Source organism: Somniosus microcephalus, chromosome 34, assembly GCF_052327205.1.
Source record: "Somniosus microcephalus isolate GS21.2 chromosome 34, FLI_Smic_1.0, whole genome shotgun sequence".
NCBI lineage: Eukaryota > Metazoa > Chordata > Chondrichthyes > Squaliformes > Somniosidae > Somniosus > Somniosus microcephalus.
Window position 1 is genome coordinate 25326483 of NC_141020.1, and position 20252 is coordinate 25346734.

The 20252-nt window shown below is 50.5% G+C and overlaps 1 protein-coding gene across 2 annotated transcripts in view; it reads right to left on the minus strand.

Annotated features, from left to right (window-relative positions):
• LOC147096891 (synaptosomal-associated protein 25) overlaps window positions 1–20252 on the minus strand; it is a 300271-nt gene that overhangs the window by 104246 nt on the left and 175773 nt on the right. For both annotated transcript variants that reach the window (XM_085973588.1, XM_085973587.1), the window contains exon 4: window positions 5459–5507. In XM_085973588.1, the coding sequence (XP_085829714.1) occupies window positions 5459–5507 (49 nt within the window). The remainder of the gene's footprint in view (window positions 1–5458; window positions 5508–20252) is intronic.

Consider the following 20252-nt stretch of genomic DNA (forward strand, 5'->3'; position numbering starts at 1 on the left):
GATTGAAACTCAGTCTAGACTGGGATTGAAACTCAGCCTAGACTGGGATTGAAACTCAGCCTAGACTGGGATTGAAACTCAGCCTAGACTGGGATTGAAACTCAGCCTAGACTGGGATTGAAACTCAGCCTAGACTGGGATTGAAACTCAGCCTAGACTGTGATTGAAACTCAGTCTAGACTGGGATTGAAACTCAGACTAGACTGGGATTGAAACTCAGCCTAGACTGTGATTGAAACTCAGTCTAGACTGGGATTGAAACTCAGTCTAGACTGGGATTGAAACTCAGCCTAGACTGGGATTGAAACGCAGCCTAGACTGGGATTGAAACTCAGCCTAGACTGGGATTGAAACTCAGCCTAGACTGGGATTGAAACTCAGTCTAGACTGGGATTGAAACTCAGCCTAGACTGGGATTGAAACTCAGCCTAGACTGTGATTGAAACTCAGTCTAGACTGGGATTGAAACTCAGTCTAGACTGGGATTGAAACTCAGCCTAGACTGGGATTGAAACTCAGCACAGTCTGTGATTGAAACTCATCCTAGACTGGGATTGAAACTCAGCCTAGACTGGGATTGAAACTCAGTCTAGACTGGGATTGAAACTCAGTCTAGACTGGGATTGAAACTCAGCCTAGACTGGGATTCAAACTCAGTCTAGGCTGGGATTGAAACTCATCCTAGACTGGGATTGAAACTCAGCCTAGACTGAGATTGAAACTCAGCCTAGACTGGGATTGAAACTCAGCCTAGAATGGGATTGAAACTCAGCCTAGACTGGGATTGAAACTCAGTCGAGACTGGGATTGAAATTCAGCCTAGAATGGGATTGAAACTCAGCCTAGAATGGGATTAAAACTCATCCTAGACTGGGATTGAAACTCAGTCTAGACTGTGATTGAAACTCAGCCTAGACTGGGATTGAAACTCAGCCTAGACTGGGATTGAAACTCAGCCTAGAATGGGATTAAAACTCAGCCTAGACTGGGATTGAAACTCAGCCTAGACTGGGATTGAAACTCAGCCTAGACTGGGATTGAAACTCAGCCTAGACTGTGATTGAAACTCAGTCTAGACTGGGATTGAAACTCAGCCTAGACTGGGATTGAAACTCAGCCTAGACTGGGATTGAAACTCAGCCTAGACTGGGATTGAAACTCAGCCTAGACTGGGATTGAAACTCAGCCTAGACTGGGATTGATACTCATCCTAGACTGGGATTGAAACTCAGCCTAGACTGGGATTGAAACTCAGCCTAGACTGGGATTGAAACTCAGCCTAGACTGTGATTGAAACTCAGCCTAGACTGGGATTGAAACTCAGTCTAGACTGGGATTGAAACTCAGCCTAGAATGGGATTGAAACTCAGCCTAGACTGGGATTGAAACTCAGTCTAGACTGTGATTGAAACTCAGCCTAGACTGTGATTGAAACTCAGCCTAGACTGTGATTGAAACTCAGCCTAGACTGGGATTGATACTCATCCTAGACTGGGATTGAAACTCAGCCTAGACTGTGATTGAAACTCAGTCTAGACTGGGATTGAAACTCAGCCTAGACTGGGATTGAAACTCAGCCTAGACTGGGATTGAAACTCAGCCTAGACTGTGATTGAAACTCAGCCTAGACTGTGATTGAAACTCAGCCTAGGCTGGGATTGAAACTCATCCTAGACTGGGATTGAAACTCAGTCTAGACTGGGATTGAAACTCATCCTAGACTGGGATTGAAACTCAGCCTAGACTGGGATTGAAACTCAGCACAGACTGGGATTGAAACTCAGCCTAGACTGGGATTGAAACTCAGCACAGACTGGGATTGAAACTCAGCCTAGACTGGGATTGAAACTCAGCCTAGACTGGGATTGAAACTCAGACTAGACTGGGATTGAAACTCAGCCTAGACTGGGATTGAAACTCAGACTAGACTGGGATTGAAACTCAGCCTAGACTGGGATTGAAACTCAGCCTAGACTGGGATTGAAACTCAGCCTAGACTGGGATTGAAACTCAGTCTAGACTGGGATTGAAACTCTGCCTAGACTGGGATTGAAACTCAGCCTAGACTGGGATTGAAACTCAGCACAGACTGGGATTGAAACTCAGTCTAGACTGGGATTGAAACTCAGCCTAGACTGGGATTGAAACTCAGCACAGACTGGGATTGAAACTCAGCCTAGACTGTGATTGAAACTCAGTCTAGACTGGGATTGATACTCAGCCTAGACTGGGATTGAAACTCAGCCTAGACTGTGATTGATACTCAGCCTAGACTGGGATTGAAACTCAGTCTAGACTGGGATTGATACTCAGCCTAGACTGTGATTGAAACTCAGTCTAGACTGGGATTGAAACTCAGCCTAGACTGGGATTGAAACTCAGTCTAGACTGGGATTGAAACTCAGCCTAGACTGGGATTGAAACTCAGCCTAGACTGGGATTGAAACTCAGCCTAGACTGGGATTGAAACTCAGCCTAGACTGGGATTGAAACTCAGCCTAGACTGGGATTGAAACTCAGTCTAGACTGGGATTGAAACTCAGCCTAGACTGGGATTGAGACTCTGCCTAGACTGGGATTGATACTCAACCTAGACTGGGATTGAAACTCAGCCTAGACTGGGATTGAAACTCAGCCTAGACTGGGATTGATACTCATCCTAGACTGGGATTGATACTCATCCTAGACTGGGATTGAAACTCAGCCTAGACTGAGATTGAAACTCACCCTAGACTGGGATTGAAACTCAGCCTAGACTGGGATTGAAACTCAGCCTAGACTGGGATTGAAATTCAGCCTAGACTGGGATCGAAACTCAGCCTAGACTGAGATTGAAACTCACCCTAGACTGGGATTGAAACTCAGACTAGACTGGGATTGAAACTCAGTCTAGACTGGGATTGATACTCAGCCTAGACTGGGATTGAAACTCAGCCTAGACCTACATAGAAACAGAAGATAGGAGCAGGAGTAGGCCATTCGGCCCCTCGAGCCTGCTCCGCCATTTAATGAGATCATGGCTGATCATCCAAATTCAGTGCCCTGTCCCTGCTTTCTCCCCATATCCCTTGATCCCTTTATCCTTAAGAAATATATCTAACTCTTTCTTGAATATATTTAATGAATTGGCCTCAACTGCCTTTCAGGTAGAGAATTCCACAGATTCACCACTCTCTGGGTGAAGAAATTCCTCCTCATCTCTGTCCTAAATGGCTTACCCCTTATCTTTAAACTGTGACCCCCCAGTTCTGGACTCCCCCGCCATCGGGAACATCCTTCCTGCATCTAGTCTGTCTAGTCCTGTTAGAATTTTATAAGTTTCAATGAGATCCCCTCTCATTCTTCTAAACTCCAGCGAATATAAGCCCAATCGACCCAATCTCTCCTCATACGTCATTCCTGCCATCCCAGGTATCAGTCTGGTGAATCTTCGCTGCACTCCCTCCATGGCAAGAACATCCTTCCTCAGATAAGGCGACCAAAACTGCACACAATACTCAAGGTGTGGTCTCACCAAGGCCCTGTACAACTGCAGCAAGACATCCTTGCTCCTGTACTCGAATCCTCTCGCTATGAAGGCCAACATACCATTTGCCTTCTTAACCGCCTGCTGCACCTGCATGCTTACCTTCAGCGACTGGTGCACAAGGACACCCAGGTCTCGTTGCGCTTCCCCTTCTCCCAATCTATTTCCGTTAAGATAACAATCTGCCTTCCTGTTTTTGCCACCAAAGTGGATAACCTCGCATTTATCCACATTATACTGCATCTGCCATGCATCTGCCCAATCACCCAACCTGTCCAAATCATACTGGAGTTTCTCGGCATCCTCCTCACAGCACACACGCCCACCCAGCTTTGTGTCGTCTAAAAACTTGGAGATATTACATCTAGTTCCCTCGTCTAGATCATTAATATATATTGTGAATAGCTGGGGTCCTACCACCGATCCCTGTCAGTACCCCACTAGTCACTGCCTGCCACTCGGAAAAAGACCCGTTTATTCCAACTCTTTGCTTCCTGTCTGCCAACCAGTTCTCTATACAAGTCAGTACATTACCCCCAATCCCATGTGCTTTAACTTTACACGCTAATCTCTTATGCGGGACCTTATCAAAAGCCTTCTGAAAGTCCAAATACACCATATCCACTGGTTCTCCCTTATCTATTCTACCAGTTACATCCTCAAAAAATTCCAGTAGATAAGTCAAGCACGATTTACCTTTTGTAAATCCATGATGACTTTGTCTGATCCTGTCACTGTTTTCCAAGTGCTCTGCTATTACATCTTTTTTAATGGACTCTAGCATTTTCCCCACTACCGATGTCAGGCTTACCGGTCTATAATTCCCCATTTTGTCTCTACCACCTTTTTTGAATAGTGGGGTTACATTAGCTACCCTCCAATCCATTGGAACTGTTCCAGAGTCTATAGAATTTTGGAAGATGACCAGCAATGCACCTACTATTTCTAGGGCCACTTCCTTAAGTACCCTAGGATGTAGATTATCAGGCCCTGGGGATTTATCGGCCTTCAATCCCGTCAATTTCTCTAACAACATTTCCCTACAAATACTGATTTCATTCAGTTCCTCCCTCTCATTAGACCCTATGTTCCCAACATCTCTGGGAGGTTATTTGTGTCCTCCTTTGTGAAGACAGAACCAAAGTATGTATTTAATTGGTCTGCCATTTCTTTGTTCCCCATTATAAATTCCCCTGATTTTGACTGCAAGGGACCTACGCTTGACTTCACCAATCTTTTTCTCTTCACATATCTAGGACTGGGATTAAAACTTAGCCTAGACCTGAGATTGAAACTCAGCCTAGACTGGGATTGAAACTCAGCCTAGACTGGGATTGAAACTCAGCATAGACCTGGGATTGAAACTCAGCCTAGACTGGGATTGAAACTCAGCCTAGACTGGGATTGAAACTCAGCCTAGACTGGGATTGAAACTCAGCATAGACCTGGGATTGAAACTCAGCCTAGACTGGGATTGAGACACAGCATTGACTGGGATTGAAACTCAGCCTAGACTGGGATTGAAGCTCAGCATAGACTGGGATCGAAACTCAGCCTAGACTGGGATCGAAACTCAGCCTAGACTGGGATCGAAACTCAGCCTAGACTGGGATTGAAACTCAGCCTAGACTGGGATTGAAACTCAGCCTAGACTGGGATTGAAACTCAGCCTAGACTGGGATTGAAACTCAGCGTAGACCTGGGATTGAAATGAAAGACCATCTGTTATACACGGCTCAGGACCACATAGGAATATGTATTTACCCGTTGAACTATTGGCAGAAACCGCGCTCTCCACTTGAGTTTTATCACATGGAATTACACCCTCCAGTCTAAACTAAGCTAAAATCAGCACCTTTCAATGTGGTTAATGGTTTCCACCTTTGCCCTTCCCCATCCAGATGTGTAGCCATATCTCTGAAATCCTCTTACCTCCTTGCTCGTCCAGCATGACCAGAGTCCTGATCCCAGCATCTTTGCTCTGTTTGAGTTGAGAGGAAAAAAAGACCGTGAGAAGGACAGAATGGAAATCATTCAGAACGGAACAGGTACAATTATCAGCTCTTGTCTGCTTATCAATAGTCCAACCACATCCCCGGTCAGTAGATTCCTGATAAACATGTAACCAGTGCGTGGCGGAATACCATAGATCAGCATTAGGAGTAAAACCAATTACATATAAGCATTACCAATGGAGTTGTATCTCGACTTTCACTGAATCGCCCTCAAACTTCCCACTGCAACATGGGCCTTGTAGAAATTAGATTCTGGGTAGAAAGAGGCTTTCATAACATCAGGACAGTGCTTCACTTCAGCCAATGAAGTCTAGTCACTGTATGCATTCGTAGGTAAGTAGTGGGATGTGGGTGTCGCCAGCAATGCCACATCCTGGAGTACAGTTCTCCAGCTGTCCCGTACCTTACTCAAGTGGTCATTCTTCCTGCGTACGCCCAGACGGTGAGTGCCTGCAGGTTGTCTGATCCATCCCTAATTGCCCTCAAGAAGGTGGTGGTGAGCCGCCTTCTTGAATACAACTGAGTCGCTTGCTAGGCCATTTCACAGGGTAGTTAAGAGTCAACCACATTGCTGTGGGTCTGGAGTCACACGTAGGCCAGACCAGGACAGCAGATTTCCTTCCCTAAAGGACATAAGTGAACCAGTTGGGTTTAATACTGCAATCCAGTAGTTTCATGGTCAGCATTACTGATACTAGCTTTTTATTCCAGATTTATTTAATTAACTCAATTTAAATTCCCCAGCTGCTGTGGTGGGATTTGAACTCACGTCTCTAGTTCAGGCCTCGGGATTACTGGTCCAGTGACATAATCACTATGCTACTATGCCTGGTGTTACTAATACTAATACTTGTAAACCTTTGGAAGGATGTGTATGGGATGAAGCTACAATTAATAATGGATGTTGTATTTCGTGCTACCTTTCAGAGCATCCAGCATGATGGCTGTCATTTCAGTTATTTGATAAAACTGCTTTCTATTTTAACAGCCTCACTGCAGTCCCTGCCCGACGCCAATCCAGAAGTTTTAGGTTTTTGGATCTGTCCTTGTAGAGGTGTGGGACCCTGAAGAGTAACAATGACTCTACTTGCAGGAGTATGCTCACCAGATTAAATGGTCTCGCTGCACTGTGTGCTCGCCCTCTCTCCAGAATGGTGGAATAGTAAACCTGGATGGTGTAAACATAGACCAGAGGAAACGCTGACCATGTCTACACAGACCAGAGGAAAGCTGGATGGTGTAAACATAGACCAGAGGAAACACAGACCAGAGGAAACATAGACCAGAGGAAACACGGACCAGAGGAAACACGGACCAGAGGAAACACAGACCAGAGGAAACACAGACCAGAGGAAACAAAGACCAGAGGAAACACAGACCAGAGGAAACAAAGACCAGAGGAAACACAGACCAGAGGAACCATGGACCAAAGGAATCACGGACCTTTTAAACATGGACCAGAGGAAACACAAATGATGTAAACACAGACCAGGGGAAACACGGACCAGAGGAAACACGGACCAAAGGAAACATGGACCACATTAAACACAGACCAGAGGAAACATGGACCATAGGAAACACGAACAATGTAAACATGGACCAGAGGAAACATAGACCAGAGTAAACATGGACCTGAGGAAACATAGACCATGTATACACATAAAAGAGGAAACATAGACCAGAGTAAAATTGGACCGTGTATGCACAGACCTGAGGAAACACAGACCCTATAAACACAGACCAAAGGAATCACGGACCTTGTAAACACGGACCAGAGGAAACATGGACCAAAGGAAATACGGACCAGAGGAAACATGGAACAGAGGAAACAGACCAGAGTAAAAATTGACCAGAGTAAACACGGACCAGAGTAAACACAGACCAGAGTAAACACGGACCAGAGGAAACACAGACCAGAGTAGACACGGACCAGAGTAAACATGGACCAGAGTAAACACAGACCAGATTAAACATGGACCAGAGTAAACACGGACCAGAGTAAACACAGACCAGAGTAAACACGGACCATGCAAACATGGACCAGAGGAAACACGGACCAGAGGAAACACGGACCAGAGTAAACACGGACCAGAGGAAACACGGACCAGAGTAAACATGGACCAGAATAAACACGGACCGTGCAAACACGGACCAGAGGAAACACGGACCAGAGTAAACACGGGCTGTGCAAACACAGACCAGAGTAAACACGGACCGTGCAAACACGGACCAGAGTAAACACGGACCGTGCAAACACAGACCAGAGGAAACACGGACCAGAGTAAACACGGACCGTGCAAACACGGACCAGAGGAAACACGGACCAGGGGAAACACGGACCAGAGGAAACACGGACCAGAGGAAACACGGACCAGGAGAAACACGGACCAAAGGAAACACGGACCAGGGGAAACAGGGACCATGTAAATACAGACCAGAGGGAACACAGACCGGGGAAAAACAGACCAGAGGAAACATGGACCGTGTAAACACGGACCAGAGGAAACACGGACCAGAGGAAACACAGACCAGAGGAAACACAGACCAGAGGAAACAAAGACCAGAGGAAACACAGACCGGAGGAAACAAAGACCAGAGGAAACACAGACCAGAGGAACCATGGACCAAAGGAATCATGGACATTTAAACATGGACCAGAGGAAACACAAATGATGTAAACACAGACCAGGGGAAACACGGACCACAGGAAACACGGACCTGAGGAAACATAGACCATGTATACACATAAAAGAGGAAACATAGACCAGAGTAAAATTGGACCGTGTATGCACAGACCTGAGGAAACACAGACCCTATAAACACAGACCAAAGGAATCACGGACCTTGTAAACACGGACCAGAGTAAACACGGACCAGAGTAAACACTGACCAGAGTAAACACAGACCAGAGTAAACATGGACCAGAGGAAACACGGACCAGAGTAGACACGGACCAGAGTAAACATGGACCAGAGTAAACACGGACCAGATTAAACATGGACCAGAGTAAACACGGACCAGAGTAAACATGGACCAGAGTAAACACAGACCATGCAAACATGGACCAGAGGAAACACGGACCAGAGGAAACACGGACCAGAGTAAACACAGACCAGAGGAAACATGGACCAGAGTAAACATGGACCAGAATAAACACGGACCGTGCAAACACGGACCAGAGGAAACACGGACCAGAGTAAACACGGACTGTGCAAACACAGACCAGAGTAAACATGGACCATGCAAACACAGACCAGAGGAAACATGGACCAGAGTAAACACGGACCGTGCAAACACGGACCAGAGGAAACACGGACCAGAGTAAACACGGACTGTGCAAACACGGAACAGAGTAAACATGGACCAGAGTAAACACAGACCGTGCAAACACGGACCGGGGAAACACAGACCTGAGGAAACACGGAGCAGAGGAAACACGGACCAGGGGAAGCACGGACCAGAGGAAACACGGACCTGAGGAAACACGGACCTGAGGAAACACGGAGCAGAGGAAACACGGAGCAGAGGAAACACGGAGCAGAGGAAACACGAAGCAGAGGAAACACGGACCAGAGGAAACGCGGACCAGGGGAAACGCGGACCAGGGGAAACACGGAGCAGAGGAAACACGGACCAGAGGAAACACAGACCAGAGGAAACAAAGACCAGAGGAAACACAGACCGGAGGAAACAAAGACCAGAGGAAACACAGACCAGAGGAACCATGGACCAAAGGAATCACGGACATTTAAACATGGACCAGAGGAAACACAAATGATGTAAACACAGACCAGGGGAAACACGGACCACAGGAAACACGGACCTGAGGAAACATAGACCATGTATACACATAAAAGAGGAAACATAGACCAGAGTAAAATTGGACCGTGTATGCACAGACCTGAGGAAACACAGACCCTATAAACACAGACCAAAGGAATCACGGACCTTGTAAACACGGACCAGAGTAAACACGGACCAGAGTAAACACTGACCAGAGTAAACACAGACCAGAGTAAACACGGACCAGAGGAAACACGGACCAGAGTAGACACGGAGCAGAGTAAACATGGACCAGAGTAAACACGGACCTGATTAAACATGGACCAGAGTAAACACGGACCAGAGTAAACATGGACCAGAGTAAACACAGACCATGCAAACACGGACCAGAGGAAACACGGACCAGAGGAAACACGGACCAGAGTAAACACAGACCAGAGGAAACACGGACCAGAGTAAACATGGACCAGAATAAACACGGACCGTGCAAACACGGACCAGAGGAAACACGGACCAGAGTAAACACGGACTGTGCAAACACAGACCAGAGTAAACACGGACTATGCAAACACAGACCAGAGGAAACATGGACCAGAGTAAACACGGACCGTGCAAACACGGACCAGAGGAAACACGGACCAGAGTAAACACGGACTGTGCAAACACGGAACAGAGTAAACATGGACCAGAGTAAACACGGACCGTGCAAACACGGACAGGGGAAACACAGACCTGAGGAAACACGGAGCAGAGGAAACACGGACCAGGGGAAGCACGGACCAGAGGAAACACGGACCTGAGGAAACACGGAGCAGAGGAAACATGGAGCAGAGGAAACACGGAGCAGAGGAAACACGGACCAGAGGAAACAAGGAGCAGAGGAAACGCGGACCAGGGGAAACGCGGACCAGGGGAAACACGGACCAGGGGAAACGCGGACCAGGGGAAACACGGAGCAGAGGAAACACGGACCAGAGGAAACGCGGACCAGAGGAAACATGGACCAGAGGAAACATGGACCAGAGGAAACACGGACCAGAGGAAACACGGACCAGGGGAAACGCGGACCAGGGGAAACACGGAGCAGAGGAAACACGGACCTGAGGAAACACGGAGCAGAGGAAACACGGAGCAGAGGAAACACGGACCAGAGGAAACACGGACCGGGGAAACACGGACCAGGGGAAACGCAGACCAGAGGAAACACAGACCAGGGGAAACACGGACCAGGGGAAACACGAAGCAGAGGAAACACAAACCAGAGGAAACATGGACCAGGGGAAACGCAGACCAGGGGAAACGCAGACCAGAGGAAACACGGACCAGAGGAAACATGGACCAGGGGAAACGTGGACCAGGGGAAACGCAGACCAGAGGAAACACGGATCTGAGAAAACATGGACCGGGGAAACGTGGACCAGGGAAAACACGGACCAGAGGAAACATGGACTAGGGGAAACACGGACCAGAGGAAACACGGACCAGGGGAAACACGGACCAGGGGAAACACGGACCAGGGGAAACACGGACCAGGGGAAACGCAGACCAGAGGAAACACAGACCAGAGGAAACACGGACCAGAGGAAGCACGGACCAGAGGAAACACGGACCAGAGGAAACACAGACCAGGGGAAACATGGACCAGGGGAAGCACGGAGCAGAGGAAACACGGACCAGGGGAAACACGGACCAGGGGAAACACGGACCTGAGGAAACATGGACCGGGGAAACGCGGACCAGGGAAAACACGGACCAGAGGAAACATGGACCAGGGGAAACACAGACCAGAGGAAACACGGACCAGGGGAAACACGGACCAGGGGAAACGCAGACCATGGGAAACGCAGACCAGAGGAAACACAGACCAGAGGAAACACGGACCAGAGGAAGCACAGACCAGAGGAAACACGGACCAGTGGAAACACGGACCAGGGGAAACACGGACCAGGGGAAAAACGGAGCAGAGGAAACACGGACCAGGGGAAACATGGAGCAGAGGAAACACGGACCAGACGAAACATGGACCAGGGGAAACATGGACCGGGGAAACACCGACCAGGGGAAACGCGGACCAGAGGAAACACGGACCAGGGGAAACACGGACCAGGGGAAACACGGACCAGGGGAAACACGGACCAGGGGAAACACGGACCAGAGGAAACACGGACCAGGGGAAACACGGACCAGAGGAAACACGTACCAGAGGAAACACGGACCAGGGGAAACACGGACCAGGGGAAACACGGACTAGGGGAATCGCAGACCAGAGGAAACACAGACCAGAGGAAACACGGACCAGAGGAAGCACAGACCAGTGGAAACACGGACCAGAGGAAGCACAGACCAGAGGAAACACGGACCAGGGGAAACACGGACCAGGGGAAACACAGAGCAGAGGAAACACAAACCAGAGGAAACATGGACCAGGGGAAACGCGGACCAGGGGAAACACAGACCAGAGGAAACACAGACCAGAGGAAACACGGAGCAGAGGAAACAAAGACCAGAGGAAACACAGACCAGAGGAAACAAAGACCAGAGGAAACAAGGACCAGAGGAAACACAGACCAGAGGAACCATGGACCAAAGGAATCACGGACCTTTTAAACACAGAGCAGAGGAAACAGGGACCGTGTAAACACAGACCAGAGGAAACACAGACCAAAGGAAACACGGACCACATAAACACAGACCAGAAGAAACATGGACCATAGGAAACACGAACAATGTAAACATGGACCAGAGGAAACATAGACCAGGGTAAAATTGGACCGTGTATACACAGACCTGAGGAAACACAGACCCTATAAACACAGACCAAAGGAATCACGGACCTTGTAAACACGGCCCAGAGGAAACATGGACCAAAGGAAATACGGACCAGAGGAAACATGGAACAGAGGAAACAGACCAGAGTAAACATTGACCAGAGTAAACATGGACCAGAGTAAACACGGACCAGAGGAAACACGGACCAGAGTAAACACAGACCAGAGTAAACATTGACCAGAGTAAACACGGACCAGAGTAAACATGGACCAGAGTAAACACGGACCAGAGTAAACATGGACCAGAATAAACACGGACCATGCAAACACGGACCAGAGGAAACATGGACCAGAGTAAACATGGACCAGAATAAACACGGACCATGCAAACACGGACCAGAGGAAACATGGACCAGAGTAAACCCGGACCAGAGTAAACATGGACCAGAGTAAACACGGACCAGAGGAAACATGGACCAGAATAAACACGGACCATGCAAACACGGACCAGAGTAAACATGGACCAGAGTAAACACGGATTGTGCAAACACAGACCAGAGTAAACACAGACCGTGCAAACATGGACCGGGGAAACACGGACCTGAGGAAACACGGACCAGGGGAAACACGGACCGGGGAAACACGGACCTGAGGAAACACGGACCAGGGGAAGCACGGACCAGAGGAAACACGGACCTGAGTAAACACGGACCTGAGGAAACACGGACCAGAGGAAACACGGACCTGAGGAATCACGGAGCAGAGGAAACACGGACCAGAGGAAACATGGACCAGGGGAAAAGCGGACCAGGGGAAGCAAGGACCAGAGGAAACACGGACCTGAGGAAACACGGACCTGAGGAAACACGGAGCAGAGGAAACATGGAGCAGAGGAAACACGGAGCAGAGGAAACACGGACCAGAGGAAACAAGGAGCAGAGGAAACGCGGACCAGGGGAAACGCGGACCAGGGGAAACACGGACCAGGGGAAACGCGGACCAGGGGAAACACGGAGCAGAGGAAACACGGACCAGAGGAAACGCGGACCAGAGGAAACACGGACCAGAGGAAACACGGACCAGAGGAAACACGGACCAGAGGAAACACAGACCAGAGGAAACACGGACCAGGGGAAACGCGGACCAGGGGAAACACGGAGCAGAGGAAACACGGACCTGAGGAAACACAGAGCAGAGGAAACACGGAGCAGAGGAAACACGGACTAGAGGAAACACGGACCAGGGGAAACAGGGACCAGGGGAAACGCAGACCAGAGGAAACACAGACCAGGGGAAACACGGACCAGGGGAAACACGAAGCAGAGGAAACACAAACCAGAGGAAACATGGACCAGGGGAAACGCAGACCAGGGGAAACGCAGACCAGAGGAAACACGGACCAGAGGAAACATGGACCAGGGGAAACGTGGACCAGGGGAAACGCAGACCAGAGGAAACACGGACCTGAGAAAACATGGACCGGGGAAACGTGGACCAGGGAAAACACGGACCAGAGGAAACATGGACTAGGGGAAACACGGACCAGAGGAAACACGGACCAGGGGAAACACGGACCAGGGGAAACACGGACCAGGGGAAACACGGACCAGGGGAAACGCAGACCAGAGGAAACACAGACCAGAGGAAACACGGACCAGAGGAAGCACGGACCAGAGGAAACACGGACCAGAGGAAACACAGACCAGGGGAAACATGGACCAGGGGAAGCACGGAGCAGAGGAAACACGGACCAGGGGAAACACGGACCAGGGGAAACACGGACCTGAGGAAACATGGACCGGGGAAACGCGGACCAGGGAAAACACGGACCAGAGGAAACATGGACCAGGGGAAACACAGACCAGAGGAAACACGGACCAGGGGAAACACGGACCAGAGGAAACACAGAGCAGAGGAAACACGGACCAGAGGAAACGCAGACCAGGGAAAACACGGACCAGAGGAAACATGGACCAGGGGAAACACGGACCAGAGGAAACACGTACCAGAGGAAACACGGACCAGGGGAAACACGGACCAGGGGAAACACGGACTAGGGGAAACGCAGACCAGAGGAAACACAGACCAGAGGAAACACGGACCAGAGGAAGCACAGACCAGTGGAAACACGGACCAGAGGAAGCACAGACCAGAGGAAACACGGACCAGAGGAAACACGGACCAGGGGAAACACGGACCAGGGGAAACACAGAGCAGAGGAAACACAAACCAGAGGAAACATGGACCAGGGGAAACGCGGACCAGGGGAAACACAGACCAGAGGAAACACAGACCAGAGGAAACACGGAGCAGAGGAAACAAAGACCAGAGGAAACACAGACCAGAGGAAACAAAGACCAGAGGAAACAAGGACCAGAGGAAACACAGACCAGAGGAACCATGGACCAAAGGAATCACGGACCTTTTAAACACAGAGCAGAGGAAACAGGGACCGTGTAAACACAGACCAGAGGAAACACAGACCAAAGGAAACACGGACCACATAAACACAGACCAGAAGAAACATGGACCATAGGAAACACGAACAATGTAAACATGGACCAGAGGAAACATAGACCAGGGTAAAATTGGACCGTGTATACACAGACCTGAGGAAACACAGACCCTATAAACACAGACCAAAGGAATCACGGACCTTGTAAACACGGCCCAGAGGAAACATGGACCAAAGGAAATACGGACCAGAGGAAACATGGAACAGAGGAAACAGACCAGAGTAAACATTGACCAGAGTAAACATGGACCAGAGTAAACACGGACCAGAGGAAACACGGACCAGAGTAAACACAGACCAGAGTAAACATTGACCAGAGTAAACACGGACCAGAGTAAACATGGACCAGAGTAAACACGGACCAGAGTAAACACGGACCAGAGTAAACATGGACCAGAGTAAACACGGACCAGAGTAAACATGGACCAGAATAAACACGGACCATGCAAACACGGACCAGAGGAAACATGGACCAGAGTAAACCCGGACCAGAGTAAACATGGACCAGAGTAAACACGGACCAGAGGAAACACGGACCAGAGGAAACATGGACCAGAATAAACACGGACCATGCAAACACGGACCAGAGTAAACATGGACCAGAGTAAACACGGACTGTGCAAACACAGACCAGAGTAAACACAGACCGTGCAAACATGGACCGGGGAAACACGGACCTGAGGAAACACGGACCAGGGGAAACACGGACCGGGGAAACACGGACCTGAGGAAACACGGACCAGGGGAAGCACGGACCAGAGGAAACACGGACCTGAGTAAACACGGACCGGGGAAACACAGACCTGAGGAAACACGGAGCAGAGGAAACACGGACCAGGGGAAGCACGGACCAGAGGAAACACGGACCTGAGGAAACACGGACCTGAGGAAATACGGAGCAGAGGAAACACGGAGCAGAGGAAACACGGAGCAGAGGAAACACGGACCAGAGGAAACACGGACCAGAGGAAACGCGGACCAGGGGAAACGCGGACCAGGGGAAACACGGAGCAGAGGAAACACGGACCAGAGGAAACACAGACCAGAGGAAACAAAGACCGGAGGAAACACAGACCGGAGGAAACAAAGACCAGAGGAAACACAGACCAGAGGAACCATGGACCAAAGGAATCACGGACATTTAAACATGGACCAGAGGAAACACAAATGATGTAAACACAGACCAGGGGAAACACGGACCACAGGAAACACGGACCTGAGGAAACATAGACCATGTATACACATAAAAGAGGAAACATAGACCAGAGTAAAATTGGACCGTGTATGCACAGACCTGAGGAAACACAGACCCTATAAACACAGACCAAAGGAATCACGGACCTTGTAAACACGGACCAGAGTAAACACGGACCAGAGTAAACACTGACCAGAGTAAACACAGACCAGAGTAAACACGGACCAGAGGAAACACGGACCAGAGTAGACACGGAGCAGAGTAAACATGGACCAGAGTAAACACGGACCTGATTAAACATGGACCAGAGTAAACACGGACCAGAGTAAACATGGACCAGAGTAAACACAGACCATGCAAACACGGACCAGAGGAAACACGGACCAGAGGAAACACGGACCAGAGTAAACACAGACCAGAGGAAACACGGACCAGAGTAAACATGGACCAGAATAAACACGGACCGTGCAAACACGGACCAGAGGAAACACGGACCAGAGTAAACACGGACTGTGCAAACACAGACCAGAGTAAACACGGACTATGCAAACACAGACCAGAGGAAACATGGACCAGAGTAAACACGAACCGTGCAAACACGGACCAGAGGAAACACGGACCAGAGTAAACACGGACTGTGCAAACACGGAACAGAGTAAACATGGACCAGAGTAAACACGGACCGTGCAAACACGGACCGGGGAAACACAGACCTGAGGAAACACGGAGCAGAGGAAACACGGACCAGGGGAAGCACGGACCAGAGGAAACACGGACCTGAGGAAACACGGAGCAGAGGAAACATGGAGCAGAGGAAACACGGAGCAGAGGAAACACGGACCAGAGGAAACACGGAGCAGAGGAAACGCGGACCAGGGGAAACGCGGACCAGGGGAAACACGGACCAGGGGAAACGCGGACCAGGGGAAACACGGAGCAGAGGAAACACGGACCAGAGGAAACGCGGACCAGAGGAAACACGGACCAGAGGAAACATGGACCAGAGGAAACACGGACCAGAGGAAACACGGACCAGAGGAAACACGGACCAGGGGAAACGCGGACCAGGGGAAACACGGAGCAGAGGAAACACAGACCTGAGGAAACACGGAGCAGAGGAAACACGGAGCAGAGGAAACACGGACCAGAGGAAACACGGACCGGGGAAACACGGACCAGGGGAAACGCAGACCAGAGGAAACACAGACCAGGGGAAACACGGACCAGGGGAAACACGAAGCAGAGGAAACACAAACCAGAGGAAACATGGACCAGGGGAAACGCAGACCAGGGGAAACGCAGACCAGAGGAAACACGGACCAGAGGAAACATGGACCAGGGGAAACGTGGACCAGGGGAAACGCAGACCAGAGGAAACACGGACCTGAGAAAACATGGACCGGGGAAACGTGGACCAGGGAAAACACGGACCAGAGGAAACATGGACTAGGGGAAACACGGACCAGAGGAAACACGGACCAGGGGAAACACGGACCAGGGGAAACACGGACCAGGGGAAACACGGACCAGGGGAAACGCAGACCAGAGGAAACACAGACCAGAGGAAACACGGACCAGAGGAAGCACGGACCAGAGGAAACACGGACCAGAGGAAACACAGACCAGGGGAAACATGGACCAGGGGAAGCACGGAGCAGAGGAAACACGGACCAGGGGAAACACGGACCAGGGGAAACACGGACCTGAGGAAACATGGACCGGGGAAACGCGGACCAGGGAAAACACGGACCAGAGGAAACATGGACCAGGGGAAACACAGACCAGAGGAAACACGGACCAGGGGAAACACGGACCAGGGGAAACACGGACCAGGGGAAACGCAGACCATGGGAAACGCAGACCAGAGGAAACACAGACCAGAGGAAACACGGACCAGAGGAAGCACAGACCAGAGGAAACACGGACCAGTGGAAACACGGACCAGGGGAAACACGGACCAGGGGAAAAACGGAGCAGAGGAAACACGGACCAGGGGAAACATGGAGCAGAGGAAACACGGACCAGACGAAACATGGACCAGGGGAAACATGGACCGGGGAAACACCGACCAGGGGAAACGCGGACCAGAGGAAACACGGACCAGGGGAAACACGGACCAGGGGAAACACGGACCAGGGGAAACACGGACCAGGGGAAACACGGACCAGAGGAAACACGGACCAGGGGAAACACGGACCAGAGGAAACACAGAGCAGAGGAAACACGGACCAGAGGAAACGCAGACCAGGGAAAACACGGACCAGAGGAAACATGGACCAGGGGAAACACGGACCAGAGGAAACACGTACCAGAGGAAACACGGACCAGGGGAAACACGGACCAGGGGAAACACGGACTAGGGGAAACGCAGACCAGAGGAAACACAGACCAGAGGAAACACGGACCAGAGGAAGCACAGACCAGTGGAAACACGGACCAGAGGAAGCACAGACCAGAGGAAACACGGACCAGAGGAAACACGGACCAGGGGAAACACGGACCAGGGGAAACACAGAGCAGAGGAAACACAAACCAGAGGAAACATGGACCAGGGGAAACGCGGACCAGGGGAAACACAGACCAGAGGAAACACAGACCAGAGGAAACACGGAGCAGAGGAAACAAAGACCAGAGGAAACACAGACCAGAGGAAACAAAGACCAGAGGAAACAAGGACCAGAGGAAACACAGACCAGAGGAACCATGGACCAAAGGAATCACGGACCTTTTAAACACAGAGCAGAGGAAACAGGGACCGTGTAAACACAGACCAGAGGAAACACAGACCAAAGGAAACACGGACCACATAAACACAGACCAGAAGAAACATGGACCATAGGAAACACGAACAATGTAAACATGGACCAGAGGAAACATAGACCAGGGTAAAATTGGACCGTGTATACACAGACCTGAGGAAACACAGACCCTATAAACACAGACCAAAGGAATCACGGACCTTGTAAACACGGCCCAGAGGAAACATGGACCAAAGGAAATACGGACCAGAGGAAACATGGAACAGAGGAAACAGACCAGAGTAAACATTGACCAGAGTAAACATGGACCAGAGTAAACACGGACCAGAGGAAACACGGACCAGAGTAAACACAGACCAGAGTAAACATTGACCAGAGTAAACACGGACCAGAGTAAACATGGACCAGAGTAAACACGGACCAGAGTAAACATGGACCAGAATAAACACGGACCATGCAAACACGGACCAGAGGAAACATGGACCAGAGTAAACCCGGACCAGAGTAAACATGGACCAGAGTAAACACGGACCAGAGGAAACATGGACCAGAATAAACACGGACCATGCAAACACGGACCAGAGTAAACATGGACCAGAGTAAACACGGACTGTGCAAACACAGACCAGAGTAAACACAGACCGTGCAAACACGGACCGGGGAAACACGGACCTGAGGAAACACGGACCAGGGGAAACACGGACCGGGGAAACACGGACCTGAGGAAACACGGACCAGGGGAAGCACGGACCAGAGGAAACACGGACCTGAGTAAACACGGACCTGAGGAAACACGGACCAGAGGAAACACGGACCTGAGGAATCACGGAGCAGAGGAAACACGGACCAGAGGAAACATGGACCAGGGGAAACGCGGACCAGGGGAAGCACGGACCAGAGGAAACACGGACCTGAGGAAACACGGACCTGAGGAAACACGGAGCAGAGGAAACATGGAGCAGAGGAAACACGGAGCAGAGGAAACACGGACCAGAGGAAACAAGGAGCAGAGGAAACGCGGACCAGGGGAAACGCGGACCAGGGGAAACACGGACCAGGGGAAACGCGGACCAGGGGAAACACGGAGCAGAGGAAACACGGACCAGAGGAAACGCGGACCAGAGGAAACGCGGACCAGAGGAAACACGGACCAGAGGAAACACGGACCAGAGGAAACACGGACCAGAGGAAACACGGACCAGGGGAAACGCGGACCAGGGGAAACACGGAGCAGAGGAAACACGGACCTGAGGAAACACAGAGCAGAGGAAACACGGAGCAGAGGAAACACGGACCAGAGGAAACACGGACCAGGGGAAACACGGACCAGGGGAAACGCAGACCAGAGGAAACACAGACCAGGGGAAACACGGACCAGGGGAAACACGAAGCAGAGGAAACACAAACCAGAGGAAACATGGACCAGGGGAAACGCAGACCAGGGGAAACGCAGACCAGAGGAAACACGGACCAGAGGAAACATGGACCAGGGGAAACATGGACCAGGGGAAACGCAGACCAGAGGAAACACGGACCTGAGAAAACATGGAGCGGGGAAACGTGGACCAGGGAAAACACGGACCAGAGGAAACATGGACTAGGGGAAACACGGACCAGAGGAAACACGGACCAGGGGAAACACGGACCAGGGGAAACACGGACCAGGGGAAACACGGACCAGGGGAAACGCA